Source organism: Tenrec ecaudatus, chromosome 12, assembly GCF_050624435.1.
Source record: "Tenrec ecaudatus isolate mTenEca1 chromosome 12, mTenEca1.hap1, whole genome shotgun sequence".
In the NCBI taxonomy this organism is placed as follows: domain Eukaryota; kingdom Metazoa; phylum Chordata; class Mammalia; order Afrosoricida; family Tenrecidae; genus Tenrec; species Tenrec ecaudatus.
The window spans coordinates 110,618,354-110,636,437 of record NC_134541.1 but is presented as its reverse complement, the minus strand read 5'-3'; the positions used below and the strand labels follow the sequence as shown (position 1 = coordinate 110,636,437).

The window sequence follows — 18,084 nt, the reverse complement described above, 5'->3', positions numbered from 1 at the left end:
CTGTGTCCATTTGCTAAGCAGCCCTGTGTGGAAGGAACCTGGCCAGCCCTGGGCCTTGCACCTCACCGCTCCATCTGGTACCTCTGGTGTCCGCACCTCCCCTGGGGCAGCCCTGGCTCGATGGCACCAGCTGGTGTCCCTGTGCTGCAGGCCTGGTGACTGTGTAAATAAGGGATGGAGCTCTGGCAGGGGCAGGCTGGGGTACACAAGTTCAGGAGGGGGCAGGTCTGAGTTCCAGCCAGCCCGGGAGGCTCCGGGAAAGCTTCCGGCCTTTCACAACTTCCTCCCTGGTTCCCGGGGTCCTTGGCCTGGGTTGTCACATGCCACCCTGGCCTCCCGTTCCAGAGCACAGCGCAGAGTACACAGCCTTGAGCATAGGGCTCACGCACACACAGATAAATGCTGACACAGCTCACACGGATACAACATAGCCATACAAGCCCATGCGGCTCCATGCGTGGGCACACACAGATGTACACAGCCACAGCTCACATGCAGATGCATGCATTTATGTACACACCTCACATACACTGACACAGGCAGATGCAGACACGCACAGATCACACATAGAAATCAGCAGAGCCACACAGGCACATGCAGGTCTCCTGGGCACACAGAGATATATGCAGACAGCTTTCGTGGCTCACACGTGTACACAGACAGGCACACACTGAGCTCACGTGTGCAGATATATGCAGACATGTACACAGCTCCCACATGCAGAGGTAGATCCATGCACACAGCTCACACCTGTGCATGACTCACATAAAGCCCACATGCACACAATGACATGCAGGCATGTACACAGCTCACAGGCTTACAGATACCGGCAGACATGCACACCACACATACACACAGAGGGAGGCACACAGGCCAACAACAGACACAGGTATCCCTGGGGTCAGGCAGACACAGATGTGTACTCCCCTCAGGAGCAGAAACTAGCTAGGCCTGAGAAAACCCCCAGAACTTTATTATAAACAAACTGCTGGTTACCAGCAAAGGCACCGGACACATGTGACTGGAGCTGCCACCCTCAGAAGCCCTGGGCCGAGGGACACAGTGTCTGGTTGAGGCAGGCCTGGCAGCGTGGGTGGAGGGGCAGGCAGATCTGCTGGCCAAAGCCCACCAGCAGAGCGTTGATCTCACCCCACAGCTCCCTGCAGGGGTGAGAGTTTGGGGTAGGCACCCAGGGGGCAGGCCCTTCCCTCTGCTCCAGCACCGCTCACATGCACAGCCCCACCTGACGCACCTGGGCAGCCAGTCCTCCAGGGCGGCACGCGTCTGCTCTGGAGCCTTGGTTGGCCGCTTGGTCCATTGGAGGCGGTTGGCAATTCTGTGTACATGTGTGTCCACTGCTGTGGGGCCGGGCCAGGAAGGTGAGCAGGGGCCAGCCCTACCTAGCCTCCAACCCCTCTCCTCGGTAGCAGGGTGGAGCCTGGAACCCCAGCTGCCCACCAGCCTTTTGTGCTTCGGTCCCCTGAGCTGCCGAGTCCCTTTAGGCAGCGGTTCTCAACCTGTGAGCCGCGACCCCCTTGGGGGTCGAATGACCCTTTCACAGGGGTCGTCCAGTTCATAACAGTAGCAAAGTTACAGTGATGAAGCAACAAGAGAAATCATTTTATGGCTGGGGGATCACCACCACATGAGGACCTGTATGAAAGGGTCTCGGCGTTGGGAAGGTTGAGAACCGCAGGTCTAGGCCATGGCTGGAACACTCCACAGAGGGCGGATTCTGAGTTTGGGGGACTCCTTGCTTCTTTGTACCCTAGTCTCCTCCAGGCCACTGACACCAGCAGGGAGAGTACTGGGGGCCTGATGAGAGCCCTGATTTGGGGAGAGGGGCCACCCAGGGAGCTCAGCAACTTGGGGCCTGCCTGGCCTCCTGTGGAGTCGCCAAGAGGGGCCAGTGCTGGATCGCAGCTGGACCGCTGCACCACATCGGGTCCCTGTCACCCCGAAGTGGCTGGGGCATTGGGAAGTTCTGGCTGACTTGTGCCAAGTGATGGAAGGGCATCCTGCCCTGGGCTGCTGGCAGGCAGGGGCGGCGCAGTGGGGTTCTGGGGGGCAGAGCTCAGGCTAGGCCTTGGCTGGCTGCCTCGGCACTGGAAGCTCGTAAGAGGCATCCGTACAGCGGTGACAGTTGTGGACACTGATGTCCAGCTTGGCCACTAGGGGTGAGGTATTTCTAACTATTGCAGCTACTCCATCTCCTGACCCTCCTCCCAAGGCCCCTTCAGGGAGGTACTGGCGTGGGCACCAGGCCCAGGTGACAGTTCAGCTCAGTGGGATGTAAAGGAGCCACTGAGTGGGCAGTACATGGCCAGGCCAGCTGTGGGTGCTATCTACCTGCACATGCCAGTTCTGCTGGGGCGCTAGCACACCAGGGCGCTCCTCTACAGCTGCAGTTCCCACTCCTGTCTCTGCCAACTCACAACTCACACCAAACCCACTTCCATCGAGTCAACGCCGCCTCAGAGCACTTCACAGGACAGGGTAGAACTGCCCCTGTGGGTTTCCATGATGGTGACTCCTCCCAGGAGTAGGCAGTCCGGACTTTCTCCCGAGGAGCAGGTGGCTGCCCACTGGGGATCTTGTAGTTAGCAGCCCCAGTCAAACAGCTACCCAGCAGGGCACCACGCCTCCACCAAAGGGAAAAGAAAGCAAGTCCCTCCGGCCAGCTCCCTCCCCCCAAGGCAAACCCCTCCCCACTCGCCCCCCATGGGGCTGAAGGGCCTTGCCAGTTCTCTGACAACTCCAGAGGAACAGTGGGTCCCCAGGGGCCCTTTACACTGTGACCTTGGATGTGACTGCAGGTGGTGACTTCCTTGGGAAAGGCCCCCCCCACCTCAGGGCGGTGCCCACATGCACCCCAGGCACCTCGCCTGCAGCACAGCCCCGAGGCTGTCCCTGGGAGTTGTGGGGGGGCAGCACACAGTAGGTGCTTCACAGATGTGGGCCTGGCCGTGAGACCAATGTTGGGGTGGCGCAGGCTTAACTTGGTGCCGGGAACCCCTTTCTCCTGAGGAGGTGCTTACAACTCACCGATTCCCGACACGGTGCCCCAGGCCACAGCCATAGCTAAGTGTGCCATTTTGGGCCCGACACCTGGCAGGGCCACCAGCTCAGCCACAGAAGCGGGAATGTCCCCGTCGTACTGCTGCTGCAGGATGGCGCTGGTCTGTTTGATGTACTTCACTTTGCTCTGAAAAGCTGGGATGTCAGTCAGGGGACACACAGGTGCCTGGGGCTACTTATCACATACCCAGTCATGGGGGGGGGGGGGGAAACGGACTCGGTCACTTCTCCGGGCAGAAGAGGCATGAGGGAGGTGAAAAGGGTCCAGGATGGGCCAGGAACCTGGCCAATGAGGTGAGCGTGGGATCTGGTTCAGGCCACTATTCTGTTCCTGTGGAGCCAGAACCTGGGACGGTTGTAGGAGGGGAGGCGGGTCCTGGGACTCCCCCACCAGCTTCCAGGCCCAAGGGAGGTTCCCATCCTGTGCAGATCCAAAGTCTATTTAAAACCCAGCCAAGGAGCTGTGGCCCACACTGATGCCAAAGGGAAGCGCCCCACCCACGGAGCCGCCCACTGGCTACCCTGAGTCCTGCTGGGGTGGGGAGGCAGCTGTGCTCAGGCTCCCATAGGGCGTGAGGCTTCTGAGAGAGGCGGGTGATGCACTCCAGGGAGCCTTGGAGTCAACAAAGAGAAAGCGGGGTGGGCGGCCAGAGCGGAAGGGAAGGGCTGGGCGGGGAGGACAAGGAAGGAAGGGGCTGCAAACAGGAAAGATCCACAGCTCCCAGCTGGTCAGGCCCACGGGCTATGGGGCGGCTCAGGCAGGCCAGGTATCTGACCCCATGCGCCTCAGGCAGTTTACGACACCCCCCCCCCCTGCCTCCAAGCTCACCCTCCAGAAGCCCACAGGGTAGATGAGTGCTCCCAGTGTGTGGTCGTCCATCTGCAAGATGCTGTCCACTGTCAGGCCCTGGGCCCGCAGCTTCTGCATGGCACTTGCCGTCACTTGGTCCTTGGTCTGGCTGGAGAGCATCAGGGAAAGCAGCACCTGGTACCTCCGTACCTGCTGGCAGCGGCGGAAGCTCGGCGAGGGTGTGGTGGCAGGGCCCCTCCCTGTCCAGTCCTCTCTCACCCCACCAGGGCCACTGCCTGGCAGCACTGCTTTGAGACTCAGGCGAGTTGTCCCCGACAGGCAGGGGCACTCCCAGGCTTCTGGCTTAGCTATTTTACCTTTGCTGCCCTCTGCGAGTCTGCTCACCCATGTCACAGACAAGCAAACTGAGACTCAGAGAGAAATGTTCTTGTGCACAAGTCAGCCAGAAGACGCAGAGCTGAGATCAGAGCGACCCAGCTAGGCAAACGTTTGCCTGCACTATGACCAGCCTAGAGGCTAGCGGGGAGACTCAGAGCTGCAGACACCCGGACATGCTGGGGGGCTGCAGATGAACCCCTAGGCGTGCCTGTAGGGGGTGGTGCTGGTAAGGCCGCCAGTTCTTAGGCTGTGCCCTGCCGGAGGCCTGAAAGGATGGAAGTGTCTGGTTTGGGGGAAGAGGGGTCACCTGGGCAGGTAACACCCCTGCCTACCTTCGGGGATACTGTGGAGTCGTAGCAGTGCTCGGCGCCCAGGTGGTCCACAGGCGCATCCTTCCCGCTTCTCATGGTTCGGATGTTTTCCAGTTGCCGCTGCCAATCTTGGGGCTCCCAGGGTGCTACCTGGAGAGGCGCGGCCCTCTTGCCTTCCTCACGGGCGCCATCCACAGCCTCGTAGGCCACATGCAGTCTCCTTGCCTTTCTCGGGCGCTTCACCGGGCAGTGGTGTGGCTTGCTTCCTGCAGGAAGTGCCACTAGGTCTCCTTAGCCAAGGCTAAAGGTGAGGGTGGGCCTCATGGTGCTGCCCCACCTGCTATCCCAGTCTCACTGGTTCAGAAGGTCACTCTTCCCACATACCAGCAATATTTGTCTTCTGTGGCTCTAGGGCAGCCCAGGGCACATGCCACAAAGGATCACGTAACCCCATGTGCCCTGAGCTGCCCTCACCTTCCCCGTGCCCCCTTTGTCCACCAGACAAAGTCTACATGAAGATCTGGAGGGCGCCCCCAGCCTGCTACACCACACCTGACACTTGCATCAGCTTACACTGTTCAATCTTTACCCCGATTCCAAGACCCTGACAAAGTGCCTGCAGATCCCCCTTTCCCCCCACGTCCCTCCCACCTCCCAGTGGGTCTCCTTGTCTGGACTGTTGCTGGGGACTGCCCCTCTGGCCAATCCTGCCCAAACCTAAGGGATTCCCAGTCCCCCTTAGAGCCAGATGTGGGATACCAGTACCAGCACCACTGCCATCAAATCGGGGCAACTCCACATCTTAGTGAAACACCCCCCTCCCACTTCCTTCCAACGTGCCTCTGGTGGACCAGATCGTCCAACCTGTGGGCTAGCAGCCTGCCTCAAGGTCTCGCTTGAACCAGGCGGTGGCTCCACCCCTTCCCCTGGTCTCTCTGTAGCAGAGAGGAGGTGCGTCTGGGAGCCAGTGAGGCAGCTCCGGCCGGGTTGGTTGCCAGGGAACTTTCTTGCTCAGAGGCGGGGGAGCCCAGAAAATACAGCTGTGCGCAGGCCCGTCCTCATGTCCTGAGAACATGCTACTAGTGCTCAGGAGCTCGTACGCGGCTGCGGGGGCACCGACCCACGTGCTTCGGAGCCCTGGGCAGCGGCTCTGGACCCTGCACGCCCCTTCCTCGCTACTCCGCCCTTGGCTTGGCCCAGGTGCTGCGCTACCTGAAGCCGCTTCTTCTCTGCAGCGCACCGCGACCTTCTCCCCGTCCCCTCCCGGCCCGGTGCCCGGCCCGCGGCTCCGGCTCCGGCTCCGGGTCCACATCCTCAAGCCCACCAAAGCATACCAGCCACGAGCGGACCACATATCCCGGCAGGCGTCGCGGCCCGCCACGTGACCAGACGCACGCAGCCCGGAACTACAACTCCCAGCAAGCGCAATGCGGCCGCGCGTCGCGTCGCGCCGCTGCCGGAAGTGTGGGTTGCGCTTCCGGCGGTGTCTCCGGGCTAGGGGTGTGGGCCTTGCTGGAGGCGGGGCGGGCAGGCGCGCCCCGGGCTTGGCGCGGGGTGAGTGGCTCCCGGGGCCCCTACCTGCCAGGGTGGCCTGGGCTGCGTTGGGGCCGGCCCGACGCGGTGTCCGCACCCGGCCTGATCCTCAGGTTAAAGTCATGGCGGGTGCGAGGGCGTCCCCGTCCACCTCGGGGTTGGAGAGATGACCAGTGTGAGGATGCCGTGGCCGGCCCCGACCCACTGCCTTCCTTGACCGCATACGCAGAGCGTGGGGCTGCGGCACCGCGCTGCGCCAGCGCTAGTTCTGGCGGTGGGCGGGAGGAGGGACAGGAGAGCTGACCGAGCTGACTTGCGACCTGCAGACCTGGGGTAGCCGCCCTGTCCCTCACCTCTCTCCGCCTGTCGCCCCTGCACAGAGGAACCTCCCCCGGTGCCGCGCTGCCCACCATGGCCAAGCCCACCAGCAAAGACTCGGGCTTGAAGGAGAAGTTCAAGACGCTGCTGGGCTTGGGGCCCTCACGGCCGCATGCCAGGTCCGCAGAGGGCAAGCACACGGACTTCGTGATCACAGCCGAAATCCTGAGAGTGAGTGTGCCGCCCGGGTCGTGGAGGTTGCCCTGAGGCAGGTGACCCACAGCTGGGTTCATCTGCCTCGCTGTCAGTCATCAGGCCCCGTGGGAGGTGGGTACGACTGGCCCCCCAGCAGTGTGGACACTGCACCGCCCTTTGGAGACTCAAGCAAGTCTGGACCTTGATGACTTGGTCCAGGAAACTAGATAAACTAGATAAGGTGCAGGTGGATGGAAACAGGGCCCTTATGCCTCGTCTACACAGGTGATTAAATAGGGCCCATTCTCTTTTGTTCTGTTGTGGATGTGGCCCCGCCCTCTCGTGCCCGTTGGCATGCTTCTAAGCAGGTGGATGCCATCAGCTGGTGAACAGAGCCACCCCTTAGTGGGCATGTTTTCCGGGGGGGTGGGGTTCTGGCCCAGGCACACCTGGAGAACATGATGACAAGTGGCAGAGCAGGACACGTGCTCCCACTTGAATGGTTGCCAAGGGCTTGGGGAGGGTAAGCTGTTGGGTAAGCTTCAGGCTGCTAGCTGCAAGGTCAGCAGTTCAAACCCAGCACCCACTACTTAGGCAAACGCTGAGGTGGAGATTGACAGCTTCGGAAGCCCTGAATAGGGCCACTGTGAATCAGAATAGACTCAACACAAGTGGGTTTGGATTTTAGGGTGAAGGGCTGTGGGGCTGGAGTGTGGTATGGGGAGTGACCGCTTTTGGGGGGTAATGAAAACATTCTGGAATTAAAAAGGGGTGATGGGTGCAAGGGAGCCTGGTGGCACGGAAGGTTGAGTGTTGGGCTACTACCAGAAAGGTCCATGGTTCAAGCCCACAACCTGTCTGCAGGGACAAGTTGAGGCAGTGTGTTCCCATAGAGATTTACTGCCTTGAAGTGCCGGGGGTGGGGCAGTTTTACTCAGTTTTATAGTGTCCTGGTTTATACCCATTCCAAAGTAAGGTGACCCAACAGAATGCTCAAATTATGCAACAATATCATTGATATCACATGCAAATCATCTAACGATGGTCGCAGCCCGAACTGCCAGATGTTCAGGCGGATTCAGAAGACGAGAACAAGGGGCAGCACTGCTGATGTCAGATGGATCTTGGTTGAAAGAGAATGCCTGAAAGATGTTCACTTGTGTGTCCATCGACTGTGTCAAGTTGAGTAACTATGGGGATCAAAACAAACCATGGATTACTAGATTCTCCAGCCCCAGGACCTAAATATTGGTCTGAAAAGAGAGTAAAAGGAAAATTGCAATGGACTTGGAGTCTTTAGTGACCTACAAGTTCATTTCAAACTTATGAAAAAGAGGGGGAACCCACCACAAGGTTGGGTATATAGCGCCCTCCCTACCCCCCACCCAGGGGGACGAATAACAGAAATGTGGGTAAGGGAGACATGGAAAAGTGGAGGTATGAAATAATATGTAATTGATCAAGGATTCACAAGAGTGGGAAGGTGCGGGAGGGAGGGGGCAAAAAGAGGAGCTGATACCAAGGGCTCAAGTAGAAAGAAAATGTTTTGGAAATGTTGATGGCACCATATGAACAAGTGTGCTTAATACAACGGAATGATTGTTACAAGATTTGTAGGAGCCCCACAATAAAATGATCACTGAAAAAAGAAAACAGACGAATGAGCAAACCGGTTAGCCTCGAGAAGAATCAGAATCCCAGAACACTACATGGTGCTCATGCGGGACCTGCAGAGTTCAAGAGACAGTGGTGCAGACATAACAGGGAAATGTTCCCTGGTGGAAGATGAGGGAAGGCGTGTCAAGAGTTGTACCCTCTCACTGCACCACATTTATCCAATCTGTGTGCTGAGCAGACAACCAGAGGACTGGATTATAGGCAGATGAATGCTGCGTCAGGACTGGAGGAAGGTTTCTCAGCAACCCGCGGTGTGCAGATGACCCAACCTGGCTTGCTGAAAGTGAGGGGGACTTGAAGCACTTACCGATGAAGATCAAGGATGGCAGCCCTTGAAACCCAGGTGGGGACGGAGCATGATAGTGGGACAGGAGGAAAGTCAGGGGAAATAGAGCAAAGAGCTGGGAGGCAAAGGGCATTTATAGAGGTCTAGACAAAGGCATGTACATATGCAAATATATTTATACATGAGGATGGGGAAATCTATGTGCATATATTTATAGGTTTAGTATTAAGGTAGCAGAAGGACATTGGGCTCTACTCAAGTACTCCCTCAATGCAAGAATACTTTCTTCTATTAAATTGGCATTCTATGATGCTCACCTTCCCAACACAAATGCTGAATACAAAGCAGGTGAATAAGCAAATGTGAAGAAAGCTGATGGTGCCCGGCTATCAAAAGATATAGCATCTGGGGTCTTAAAGGCTTGAAGATAAAGAAGAGGCCATCTAGCTCAGAAGCAACAAAGCCCACATGGAAGAAGCATATTGGCCTGTATGATCATGAGGTGTCGAAGGGATCAGGTATCAAAGAATGAAAAATCAAATAAATGTGAATGAGGGGGAGTGCAGATTGGGGAATCAAGACCCATCTGTAAGCAACTGGACATCCCCTTATAGAAGGGTCTCGGGGAGAAGACGAGCCAGTGGGGGTGCAGTATAGCAATGATAAAATATATAACTTTCCTGTAGTTCTTAAATGCTTCCTGCCCCACACCCCCACCCTACTATCACGATCCGAATTCTACCTTGCAAGTCTGCCTAGACCAGAGGATGTACACTGGTACAGACAGGAACTGGAAACAGGGAATCCAGGGCGGATGATCCCTTCAGGACCAGTAGTGTGAGTGGCGATACTGGGAGGGTAGAGGGAGAGTGGGTTGGAAAGAGGGGACCGATTACAAGGATCTACATGTGACCTCCTCCCTGGGGAACGGACAACACAAAAGTGGGTGAAGGGAGATGTCAGACAGGGCAAGATATGACATAATAATTATAAATAAGGACTCATGAGGGAGGGGGAAAATGAGGACCTGATGCCAGGGGCTTAAGTAGAGAGCAAATGTTTTGAGAACGATGAGGGCAATGAATGTACAAATGTGCTTTACACAATTGATGTATGTATGGGTTGTGATAAGTGTTGTATGAGCCCCTAAAAAAACGATTAAAAAAAAAAAGGGATTGCAGCCTTCAGTAGGGTTTACAACTCACTGTGAAGAAGACCCCAATCCTTAGCTGGACCAGTACGTAACATCCCGATAGAAAAGATTGGTGTTGTCAGGGATTTTGTCTTGCTCGCATCTCCAGTCAATGCTCATGGAAGCAGCAGCAGTCAGGAGACGAAAGGACACATTGCATTGGGTGGAACAGCTGCATGACGCCTCTTTTAAGGTGTTGAAAAGCAAGGAGGTTCCTTTGAGGAGGAAGGTGCCATGGTCTTTGCTGTGGCCTCGTGCATGTGGAAGTTGGACATTCAGTATCGATGCATCTGTGTTCTGGTGCTGACAGAAACTGCTGAAATTACCGTGGGCTGCCATCGGAACCGACACAGCTGTCTTGGAAAAAGTGCAGCCAGAGTGCTGCTGAGAGGCAAAAGTGACAAGACTTCATCTCTCATACTTTGGACTTCATGCTTAGAGAGACCAGTCCTTGCGTGGTAACTTAGAGGGGCAGTGAAAAAGAGGAAGACTTCTGACTAGATGGAGTGACACAGTGGCTGCATAGAAGCAATGCTGACGATGGCGTGGGGCAGAGCAGGACTTGGTTTCTTTGAACTCGGTCACAATGGGTCGGCACTGACGCCGTGTCACTGGGAGCACATGGGCTCCAAGGGCAGTGGGTTTGGTGTTTCGGTTTGCTGGATGCAGAACCTTGTAACCTCACCTACCAACCGAACAAAAACTCTGCCGTCCAGTTGGGTCTGACCCGTTGCAACCCCATCGCACAGTGTAGAACTGCCCCCTGCGGGTTTCTGCCACGGATTCTTTTTTATCTTTTCACCGTCTTACCGGCATGTAACGTACGTGCCACACAGTTTCATAGTTCAAGCGCATCAAGAAGAGTTGTGCATCCATCACCTCAACCAATTTTAGGACATTTTCTAAATGTCCCCATCTTTATTCGCTCCCCATTTCCCTCCAGCCTTCCCTGCCATGCCCCCCAAGGAACCATTGATCCAATTACCGGCTCCATAGATTTCCCTATCCTGGACTTTATGTACAGGAAAATAATGGACATGTATATGTATTTTAAATCAACTAGCAACAATAACAAAGTAAAAGAGACGAAAGCTCCCATTGAAAAAAAGCAGGAAAAGCTAAAAACTGTAACAAAGTTACAATGGCTCAGACGGGAGATGAGATGGCGATGAGGTGTCAGTCTTAACCACCTGCAGCAAGGCTTCCGCGTGCCGCCGTCCCTGTGCGCCAGGTCCCTCGTGCCCTGCTCTGTGGTCAGAGGCGATGCCCCGAGCCTTAGTCCACGTGTAGTTCCCATTCCCTTTTTTAAACGGACACAACTTTAACAGGAGTCCAAAGGGAGACCCCATGGTAAGGCACTGCATTTTCACCTAACTACGTCTGCCATATGGGACTTTACAAAGCTCTCTGTCCATGACGCGGCTCCCTGTTATCAGTAACTTTGTTTTTTCCTGAAGTGCTCTTAGGATTCTTGGCTTGTCTCTGCTTTTGAAAGTTTAGTTATATGTCCCGATGTGTCCTGACATCATACGACATGCTCTGTTTGTCTCGGGGGTCGTGTGTGTGTGTGTGTGTGTGTGTGTCGGGGGGGTGGTGGTTGGGGGGTCCTTGGGTGGCTCCCAATCTCAGAGAGATCTGCTGCATCTCCATCCTGTCAGCAGCCGGTTGGGTTCTTGGGGGGTTGTGTTCGCCATCGGGGAGACCTGCCACCCACGTGCAGGCCTGTGTTTCCCCCGGCCTTCGCCTGCAGGAGCTGAGCGTGGAGTACGGGCTGAACAACCGCATCCGCGTCATAGGGCAGATCTGCGAAGTGGCGAGGACAAAGAGGTTTGAGGAGGTAGGTGCGGTGACCGCGGCCTTCCCTGTGGCTCCAGGCCCCCCCTCGACACTGACGCCAGCCCCCCCCCCAGGGCACTCTGCTTCTGGGCTGCGTTCCACGCTTCATTGCAGTGGTCACGCACAACCCATAGAGGCTACTCGCGGTTCAGGGGGTGCATCAGGGAAGTCCAGGGGTTACCACAGTCAGGATCAGCAAACAGGACAGTCCTTGGTCTCCTCGGCCAGTAGCCAAGTTTCTCTTCCATCCTGTCCCTCAGCCACGTGGTCCCGTGGCCTCTGCCTCCGTGTGGGTCAGAAAGCCAGCCTGTCGCTTTCCCTCCCACCCCCATAGTCTTGGGCCCCATCATCTCAGAGTTGCTCCTCAGAGTCTCCATGCCACAGTCGGATGCCTCTGTTCACAGTGACCACTGCCACCTCAGACAGATCTCGGGTATCCCCGGGCAGCCACCCAGTGCGGGCCTCCTCGGTGGCAAGGCAGGCAGTGCCTGGTGTCGGCTGGCCTGTGACTGGCTTGTGGAGACAAGCGGCAAGCAGGGTCTTGGGGTCAGGCTGAGGCTATACCCTCTTTTTCTAAGACACTCACTACCCAGCTTCTGACCTGGAGCAGCCTGGAACCTCAGCAGGGTTTCCAGGCCCTCTGGGAGCTGCTGCCCTTGTCTAGCCTGGCATGGCGTGGCCTGGCTGGGGGAGCAGTGGTGTGTCAGAGGCCCACCACCTTGTCTGTCTTTGCTGACTGTCCACCCCCTTGCGCCCACAGCACGCCGTGGAAGCGCTATGGAGGGCCGTCGCTGACCTGCTGCAGCCCGACAGGCCGCCAGAGGCCCGCCATGCTGTGCTGGCCCTGCTCACCGCCATTGTGCAGGGCCAGGTGAGGTGGGGGGGGGGCTGCCCACGGGCCGCTCCTGCCCTGCTCCCCGTGGGCTCTGGTTTTGGGCAAGGGCTGAAGGGCTTGGCCAAGGGATGGGGTCAGGTGGACTGGGAGGTCAAGCGAAGGGCGGGGTTAAGGTTTGGGGGTTGGGGGAGGTGCTGTGGAAATTAGTCACCTTTCTGGGCATTTGTGGGACTCTCTGAGTCTCCAGACCCTTGCCTAGAAGAGGGGGAGGGAGTGGCCCTGCCTGTGTCAGGGCAGCCTGTCAGGACAGTGGAGGCCAGGCTGCCCGGCTGAGCGCGGTCGTGTCTTCAGGGGGACCGCCTGGGCGTGCTGCGAGCGCTGTTCTTCAGGGCCATCAAGGAGTACCCCTCCAACGAAGACCTGCACCAGAGGCTGGAAGTGTTCAAGGCCCTCACAGACAACGGGAGGCACATCACCTACTTGGAAGAAGAGCTGGGTGGGTTTTGTGCCGGGCAGGGGTGTGTTTCGGGTGAGGCCGCCTGACCTGCACCAAGTGTCTGTAAGGAACTAGGTCTCTGCTTGTTAAAAATGGAGCTGCCTGGCCCTTGTTCCCTGCCTGGAGACTACATTCTTGGGGCCCCGAACCGCACATGACCCCTGTGGGTTAGGAGGGGTACCAAAAAAAATCAAAATGGATTTAAAGAATTTTAAAATTTTTTTACAAAACAACCTTATTGCCTTCAAAGTACTCCCCATTACACTTAATACATCTGTCAAATCAGTGATTCCATCCTGGGAAACGTTTTTCTTTTTTTTAAATTTTTATTTATTTATTTTTTAAGACTAGTAAAGTGCAGCAGTGAGGGGGGGTAGACAAATAGGTCGACCAGTAATTGACTGTAAGCAATCGTTGTGAGATCTCACTACCTTCGGACCAGCCTGGGAAACGTTTTTCAAACTCATCCGTTTGGATGGCTGACAGCACCATCCTCGTTTTTACCTTCACCTCCTCTACGTCTGCAAAACGCCGCCCTTTCATGTCCCTCCACCTTCACGGAAACAAAAAGAAGTCTCACAGAGTGAGGGCAGGTCAGTAAAGTACATGGGGCAAGAGAGGCGTGCTGTTTTTTGCCCCAAACCGGCTCACTGAGATGGCTGCGTGAGTAGGTTCATTGTCGTGGTGGTAAAACCAGTCCCCCATCTGCCAGCAATCAGGCCTTTTTGGTCACACACGGTTATGCAGTCTTTTCAGAACCTCTAAATAGAAAGCTTGATGAATGGTCTGACCTGGTGGAATGAACTCCAAATGCAAGATCTCCCGCATATCAGAAAAACAAACGAGCATCGTCTTGATCTGTGATTTCACTTGACCTTTTTTGGGGCAGGTGACAATGGGGTCTTCCAGTGGTTCGATTGATGTTTGCTTTCGGGGTTGTAAGAAGAGCACTCTGTCTTGTCACCTTATTAAAAAAAAATCTGTGTCAGGAAACAGGAAGTCTGGCTCACTTGGTAGCTGGTTTTTCAAAGCACGGCCGGCATGTTTCAGTGGAAGCGATTTTGCTGGTCAGTCAGAACCCAGGCACACGTTTTGCAGCCACCCTTCTCTTTCCCAAGTCTTGTTGAGAGTCGCTGAACTGAGCTCCAAGTTAGTACAGATAACTTTCCCATTCCTTCAGTGGCCTGTCCGTCTCTGTCGATTTTCAAGCACAAGTGCATGAATTTTGTTGACTTTTGTCACAACGAGGTTTGCCATCAATTGACATTTCATTTTTTCTGAAATGAGAAAATCACTTTCTGCGCCATTTTTCCCAAGCAGGAAACAGAATTTTGTAACATCACGCTGTGCTCTTAAGTCGGCCCTCACAAAAAACGAGTTTTGAGTGAAACTGCTTTTATGAAAAAATTCACTGTGACCAGAGGGAACCCACTAACTCAGAGTGAGTTGCTCAATGCTCACCTAGCAGGAAAAAATGCATACTATGAAAGCTTGGCCCAGTGGAGCTTTTTTCTGTTTGTTTGTTTGTTTTTGGTGGGGGGGGAGGGTACCACCTCATATGGGCCCCTCTCCTCCTCTTACGTCTCCTTCCCCTCCTGTGGGGTAGTGGTGGTGGTGGAGCTTAACTAACCTTTTGGGGAAGGAGAAAGCCAATCTGACCCAGCCACCTCTCCCAGGCATGGGCCTCCTGCTTGCTCGGCTCCAGGCAGGCCTGGCTTGGGGGTGGGGAGGCAGGGGAGCCTTCTCAGGTGTCCTGTGGAAGGCTGGCTGGCTGGCAGCCAAGCAGTTCTTCCTAGAAGTCATCAGAGTGAATCAGCCTTCTAGACACTGGCCCTCGCACTCACTGGTCAGCCCTGGGCTGGCCCCCTGGCCCATCAGCCAGGGGCATGCTGCAGTGGGTTGGGCGCAGGCTGTTAGCAGGCTCTGACAGCTCCCCTTTGTGTTTGTTTTCAGTGGTTAACTTCTTACCATGATTGAGATGAAGGTTGACCGAGCAGGTCACCAGTGAGACATGCCGTAATTCACACACATCCATTTCAGTCCCTCGGTGGACCCGCACTTGGTCCACTTCCTCCCTGTGTGTGCCGGTTCCTTTCCACCTCTCTCCCGACTGGCTCAGTGTCCTCCTCGGGGAAGTGCTGCCCTTTCAGTCCTACGTGGTTGGCTATCTTAACGGGCCTGCGCCGTCCCAGAGCTGCAAGGTGACTCAGGGCTGTAGTCTTGGTGTCTCACCAATCTCTGTCTAACCACTCAGTCTGCTCTCTCACGATGCCGAGCCCTGTTTCAGTGTGCCCCCACTCGATTCAGGGCCTTGCACTGGGGTCCCTTCCAGAGCAGTTGGTGGTGGCTGGGCAATGTCCAGTTCTTCTGGCCTCAGGTGGTGGAGACTGGGGCTTGTGTGGTCCATTCATCCCAGGGATGAATCATTTCCCACGCACCTTTCGATTTCATCACTTCCCTCCGGATGGAGAAAGACTGATCCCTCCCCCTTAGATGGCTGCTCACCAGCTTTTACGACCTCACTGGCTGGCTGCTCCCCAAAGTGGGGCATAGAACCTTGCATTTTGGTTAAATGACGTGTTCTTGAGCTTGAGGGTGAGTGGGGCTGCTCTGGTGCTAACCTCTCCTCCTCCCTGTCCCTCTCTGCCCCAGCTGACTTTGTCCTGCAATGGATGGATGTTGGCTTATCCTCAGAGTTCCTGCTGGTGCTTGTAAACCTGGTCAAGTTCAACAGCTGTTACCTGGACGAGTACATCGCATCCATGGTTCAGTAAGACAGAGACCCTGCTACTGCCGCTCCCTAGGGGTCAGCCCACAGTCCCACCAGTGCAGGAGCGGGTGGAGGACAACATACACATGGAGACACTGCTGCCGCCGAGCGGCTGACCCTGTGGGACTGAGCAGAACCGCTCTGGGCGCCGGGTCCCCTGGGCTGTCACGTTTTTGTGGAAGCAGACTGCCCCATCTTTTTCCCAGAGCGGCTGGGGGTTCACACTGCCACCTTTCTCTTCAGCTGGTGCTTAACTGTTTGCGCCACTAAGGCCAAACCCACTGCTGTTGAGCTGGTCCTGACTCACAGGGACCGCTGCTGCCTTCGGGTCTTTATCAGACGGGCAGTGTCAACGGCGTCCCTCTTCTGAGGAGCAGCTGGTGGGTTTGAACCGCTGATTTTGTGGTTTGCAGTCAAGTGTACCATCACTGCCCCGCTAGGGTCCTTGGACATGGCAATAACTTCCCCCAAAAAACAAACCCTGTGCCATCCAGGTGATGCCAGCTTATGGCGACCTATGCAGGATTTTAGGGTCTTCAAAGCTGTGCGCTGTCAGGGAGCAGTGCTGACCGGGCAGTGCCCCCGGGCTCCTGGGAAATGGAGACAGCCACCCTAAGTGAGAGCGGGTGTCTGGAGGCATAAACGCTGGCTGTGGGGCGACCTGCTCAGTCGCTGCTGCGCTGGGTTGTGTGGGGCTCTGGTCGGAGAGAGGCTCTGGCATCCCCGAAGGCCAGGCCTTGGTCTCACTCACGCTAAGCAGACCACGTGGTGGCTGGCAGACGGGCCAGTGGTCTTCTGTTGCTTGGGGGTGGGGAGTAGCCCCACACGTGCTGACCGGTAGTGCCCCAGGAGGGAAGCGACCACCGGCCCTCCAGGCAACAGGTCCCAGCTGACCGTGACGTCCACCCCCCCAGGATGATTTGCCTGCTGTGCATCCGGACCACGTCGCCTGTGGACATAGAGGTCAGTCCCCTCCGTCGCTGCTGGGGATGCTGAGTCTCACTGGACCACCCTGAGAGCTTTACTTGGTGGGCCGGGAGCGGGAGCTGTCTCTGACTTAGGGGCAGTGATATTTCAGGGCCACTGAGCCCTTGTGATGGGTTGGGGAGATAACCATGGTGGAGCCCACTGAGAAGGACTGCCGTTCTGGTAGCTGACGTTGGAGAGTGTGGTTGTCAGCCACCAGCCAGCAGGATGAGAAAGACAGGGTTCCTGTCAGCCCCAGACACGAAGTGCGTGCAGGCTTGGGGGAGGGGCATTGAGAGGTGGCCCGGGCCCGGGCTGGGGCTGCCACCTGCCTCCAGTCCTCCGAGGAGCAGTGGGAGGACCGTGCCCGCATCGCGTTGGCCAGTGCTGGGTTGTGTTTTTACCGCACTTCCACAAAGAGGAAGGTAGCGGGGCCTGGGACACCCTCATCTTGTCCCTGTTTCATCCCTGGTTCCCAAGGGAGGGTCTGCACCCCATGGGCGGTGCGTGGTGTTGACTCCCCCTGGGCGCCTCCCACCCAGGTCTCCCTGCAGGTGCTGGACGCCGTGGTCTGCTACAACTGCTTGCCCGCCGAGAGCTTGCCTCTGTTCATTGTCACCCTCTGCCGCACGGTCAACGTCAAGGAGCTGTGTGAGCCCTGCTGGAAGGTGGGGCTCTGCAAGGGTGGGGCGGGGGTGAGGTGGCCAAGCCCCAGTCAGGGTGAGGCTGTAGAGGGCTGGAGGGGGAGGACCTGAGTGCCGGCCTGTTGGATGTCACAGCTCATGCGGAACCTGCTGGGGACACACCTGGGCCACAGCGCCATCTACCACATGTGCCGCATCATGGAGGACAGGTGAGTGGGCAGGGCTGGACCTTCCTGAGGAAGCAGGCCTGCGCTGGCCCCTTCTCCCTCCTCCCAGCCAGGGCTGCCCTGTTCTAGACCCTTCCCAGGCCTTCCATTTTCCCCTCCTCCCCCCGGCATATCCTTGAGGGATACCCTTGGCAGATAGGCCTGGTGATCTCATTCTGAGCACTAGCTCTGGAGAAGCCTGTGCCGTGCGCCCACGCCTGCTGTGACCCACAGCACCGGCTATGGCCAGTGGTGCCTGGGGAGTGGACGGGGCTCCTCCCCCAGGGGGGCTGCAAAAGCCAATGCCCGTACCTCCTGGAAGAAGGGCTGTTGGACAGATGTTCTCCATCGTGGGGGGAGGGGTGCTGTGTCGTGCTTTGTACTGGGGGGGACAGGCCATGTGAGTTTGGAGTTCTAGGGGCTCTCTGTAAGTCCCCGTTCATGTTGCCTGCCATCAGCGTGGGCCGTCGATGCCTGGCGCTTACAGCCCACGCCTGTCCTCGCTAGCGCAGGCGGTCTTCCCGTCAGGCTCGCCTTGGGGCGTGGGTCTGT

The 18,084-nt window shown here is 56.7% G+C and overlaps 2 protein-coding genes across 17 annotated transcripts in view; one reads left to right on the top strand and one right to left on the bottom strand.

The window, feature by feature from the left end:
* Nucleotides 1–949: 949 nt before the first annotated feature.
* Nucleotides 950–6,318, bottom strand: NTHL1 (nth like DNA glycosylase 1). 4 transcript variants are annotated; one of them, XM_075564479.1, is made up of 6 exons: nt 6,157–6,318; nt 4,600–4,844; nt 3,908–4,081; nt 3,046–3,205; nt 1,253–1,358; nt 950–1,160 (listed from the first exon to the last, which is right to left on the bottom strand). In XM_075564479.1, the coding sequence occupies exons 2-6, from the start codon at nt 4,672–4,674 to the stop codon at nt 1,037–1,039; spliced, it is 639 nt and encodes a 212-aa protein (XP_075420594.1). In that variant the 5' UTR covers nt 4,675–4,844; nt 6,157–6,318; the 3' UTR covers nt 950–1,036. The 4 variants fall into 4 exon arrangements, with proteins under 4 accessions (XP_075420594.1, XP_075420592.1, XP_075420593.1 ...); XM_075564477.1 differs by lacking the exon at nt 6,157–6,318 and adding an exon at nt 5,791–5,944; XM_075564478.1 differs by lacking the exon at nt 6,157–6,318 and adding an exon at nt 5,791–5,944 and having other exon boundaries at nt 3,908–4,078.
* The window catches only part of TSC2 (TSC complex subunit 2), a 26,206-nt gene continuing 14,148 nt past the window's right edge, over nt 6,027–18,084 (top strand). For 11 of the 13 annotated variants that reach the window (XM_075564474.1, XM_075564472.1, XM_075564473.1 and 8 more), the window contains exons 1-9: nt 6,027–6,132; nt 6,492–6,660; nt 11,530–11,616; nt 12,376–12,486; nt 12,802–12,946; nt 15,599–15,716; nt 16,631–16,679; nt 17,225–17,350; nt 17,462–17,535. In XM_075564474.1, the coding sequence (XP_075420589.1) occupies nt 6,523–6,660; nt 11,530–11,616; nt 12,376–12,486; nt 12,802–12,946; nt 15,599–15,716; nt 16,631–16,679; nt 17,225–17,350; nt 17,462–17,535 (848 nt within the window). In that variant the 5' untranslated portion in view covers nt 6,027–6,132; nt 6,492–6,522. Of the gene's footprint in view, nt 6,133–6,165; nt 6,225–6,491; nt 6,661–11,529; nt 11,617–12,375; nt 12,487–12,801; nt 12,947–15,598; nt 15,717–16,630; nt 16,680–17,224; nt 17,351–17,461; nt 17,536–18,084 lie in introns of those variants that run through there. The other 2 variants (XM_075564464.1, XM_075564475.1) reach the window with 2 other exon arrangements.

Coding starts and splice junctions, on each gene's coding strand:
- NTHL1 (XM_075564477.1), bottom strand. CDS start 5,932: ATGTGGTCCGCTCGTGGCTGGTATGCTTTGGTGGGCTTGAGGATGTGG. Junction 4,082..4,599: donor ACTCCACAGTATCCCCGAAG/GTAGGCAGGGGT, acceptor CGCCGCTGCCAG/CAGGTACGGAGGTACCAGGT. Junction 1,161..1,252: donor CTGGAGGACTGGCTGCCCAG/GTGCGTCAGGTG, acceptor TCACCCCTGCAG/GGAGCTGTGGGGTGAGATCA.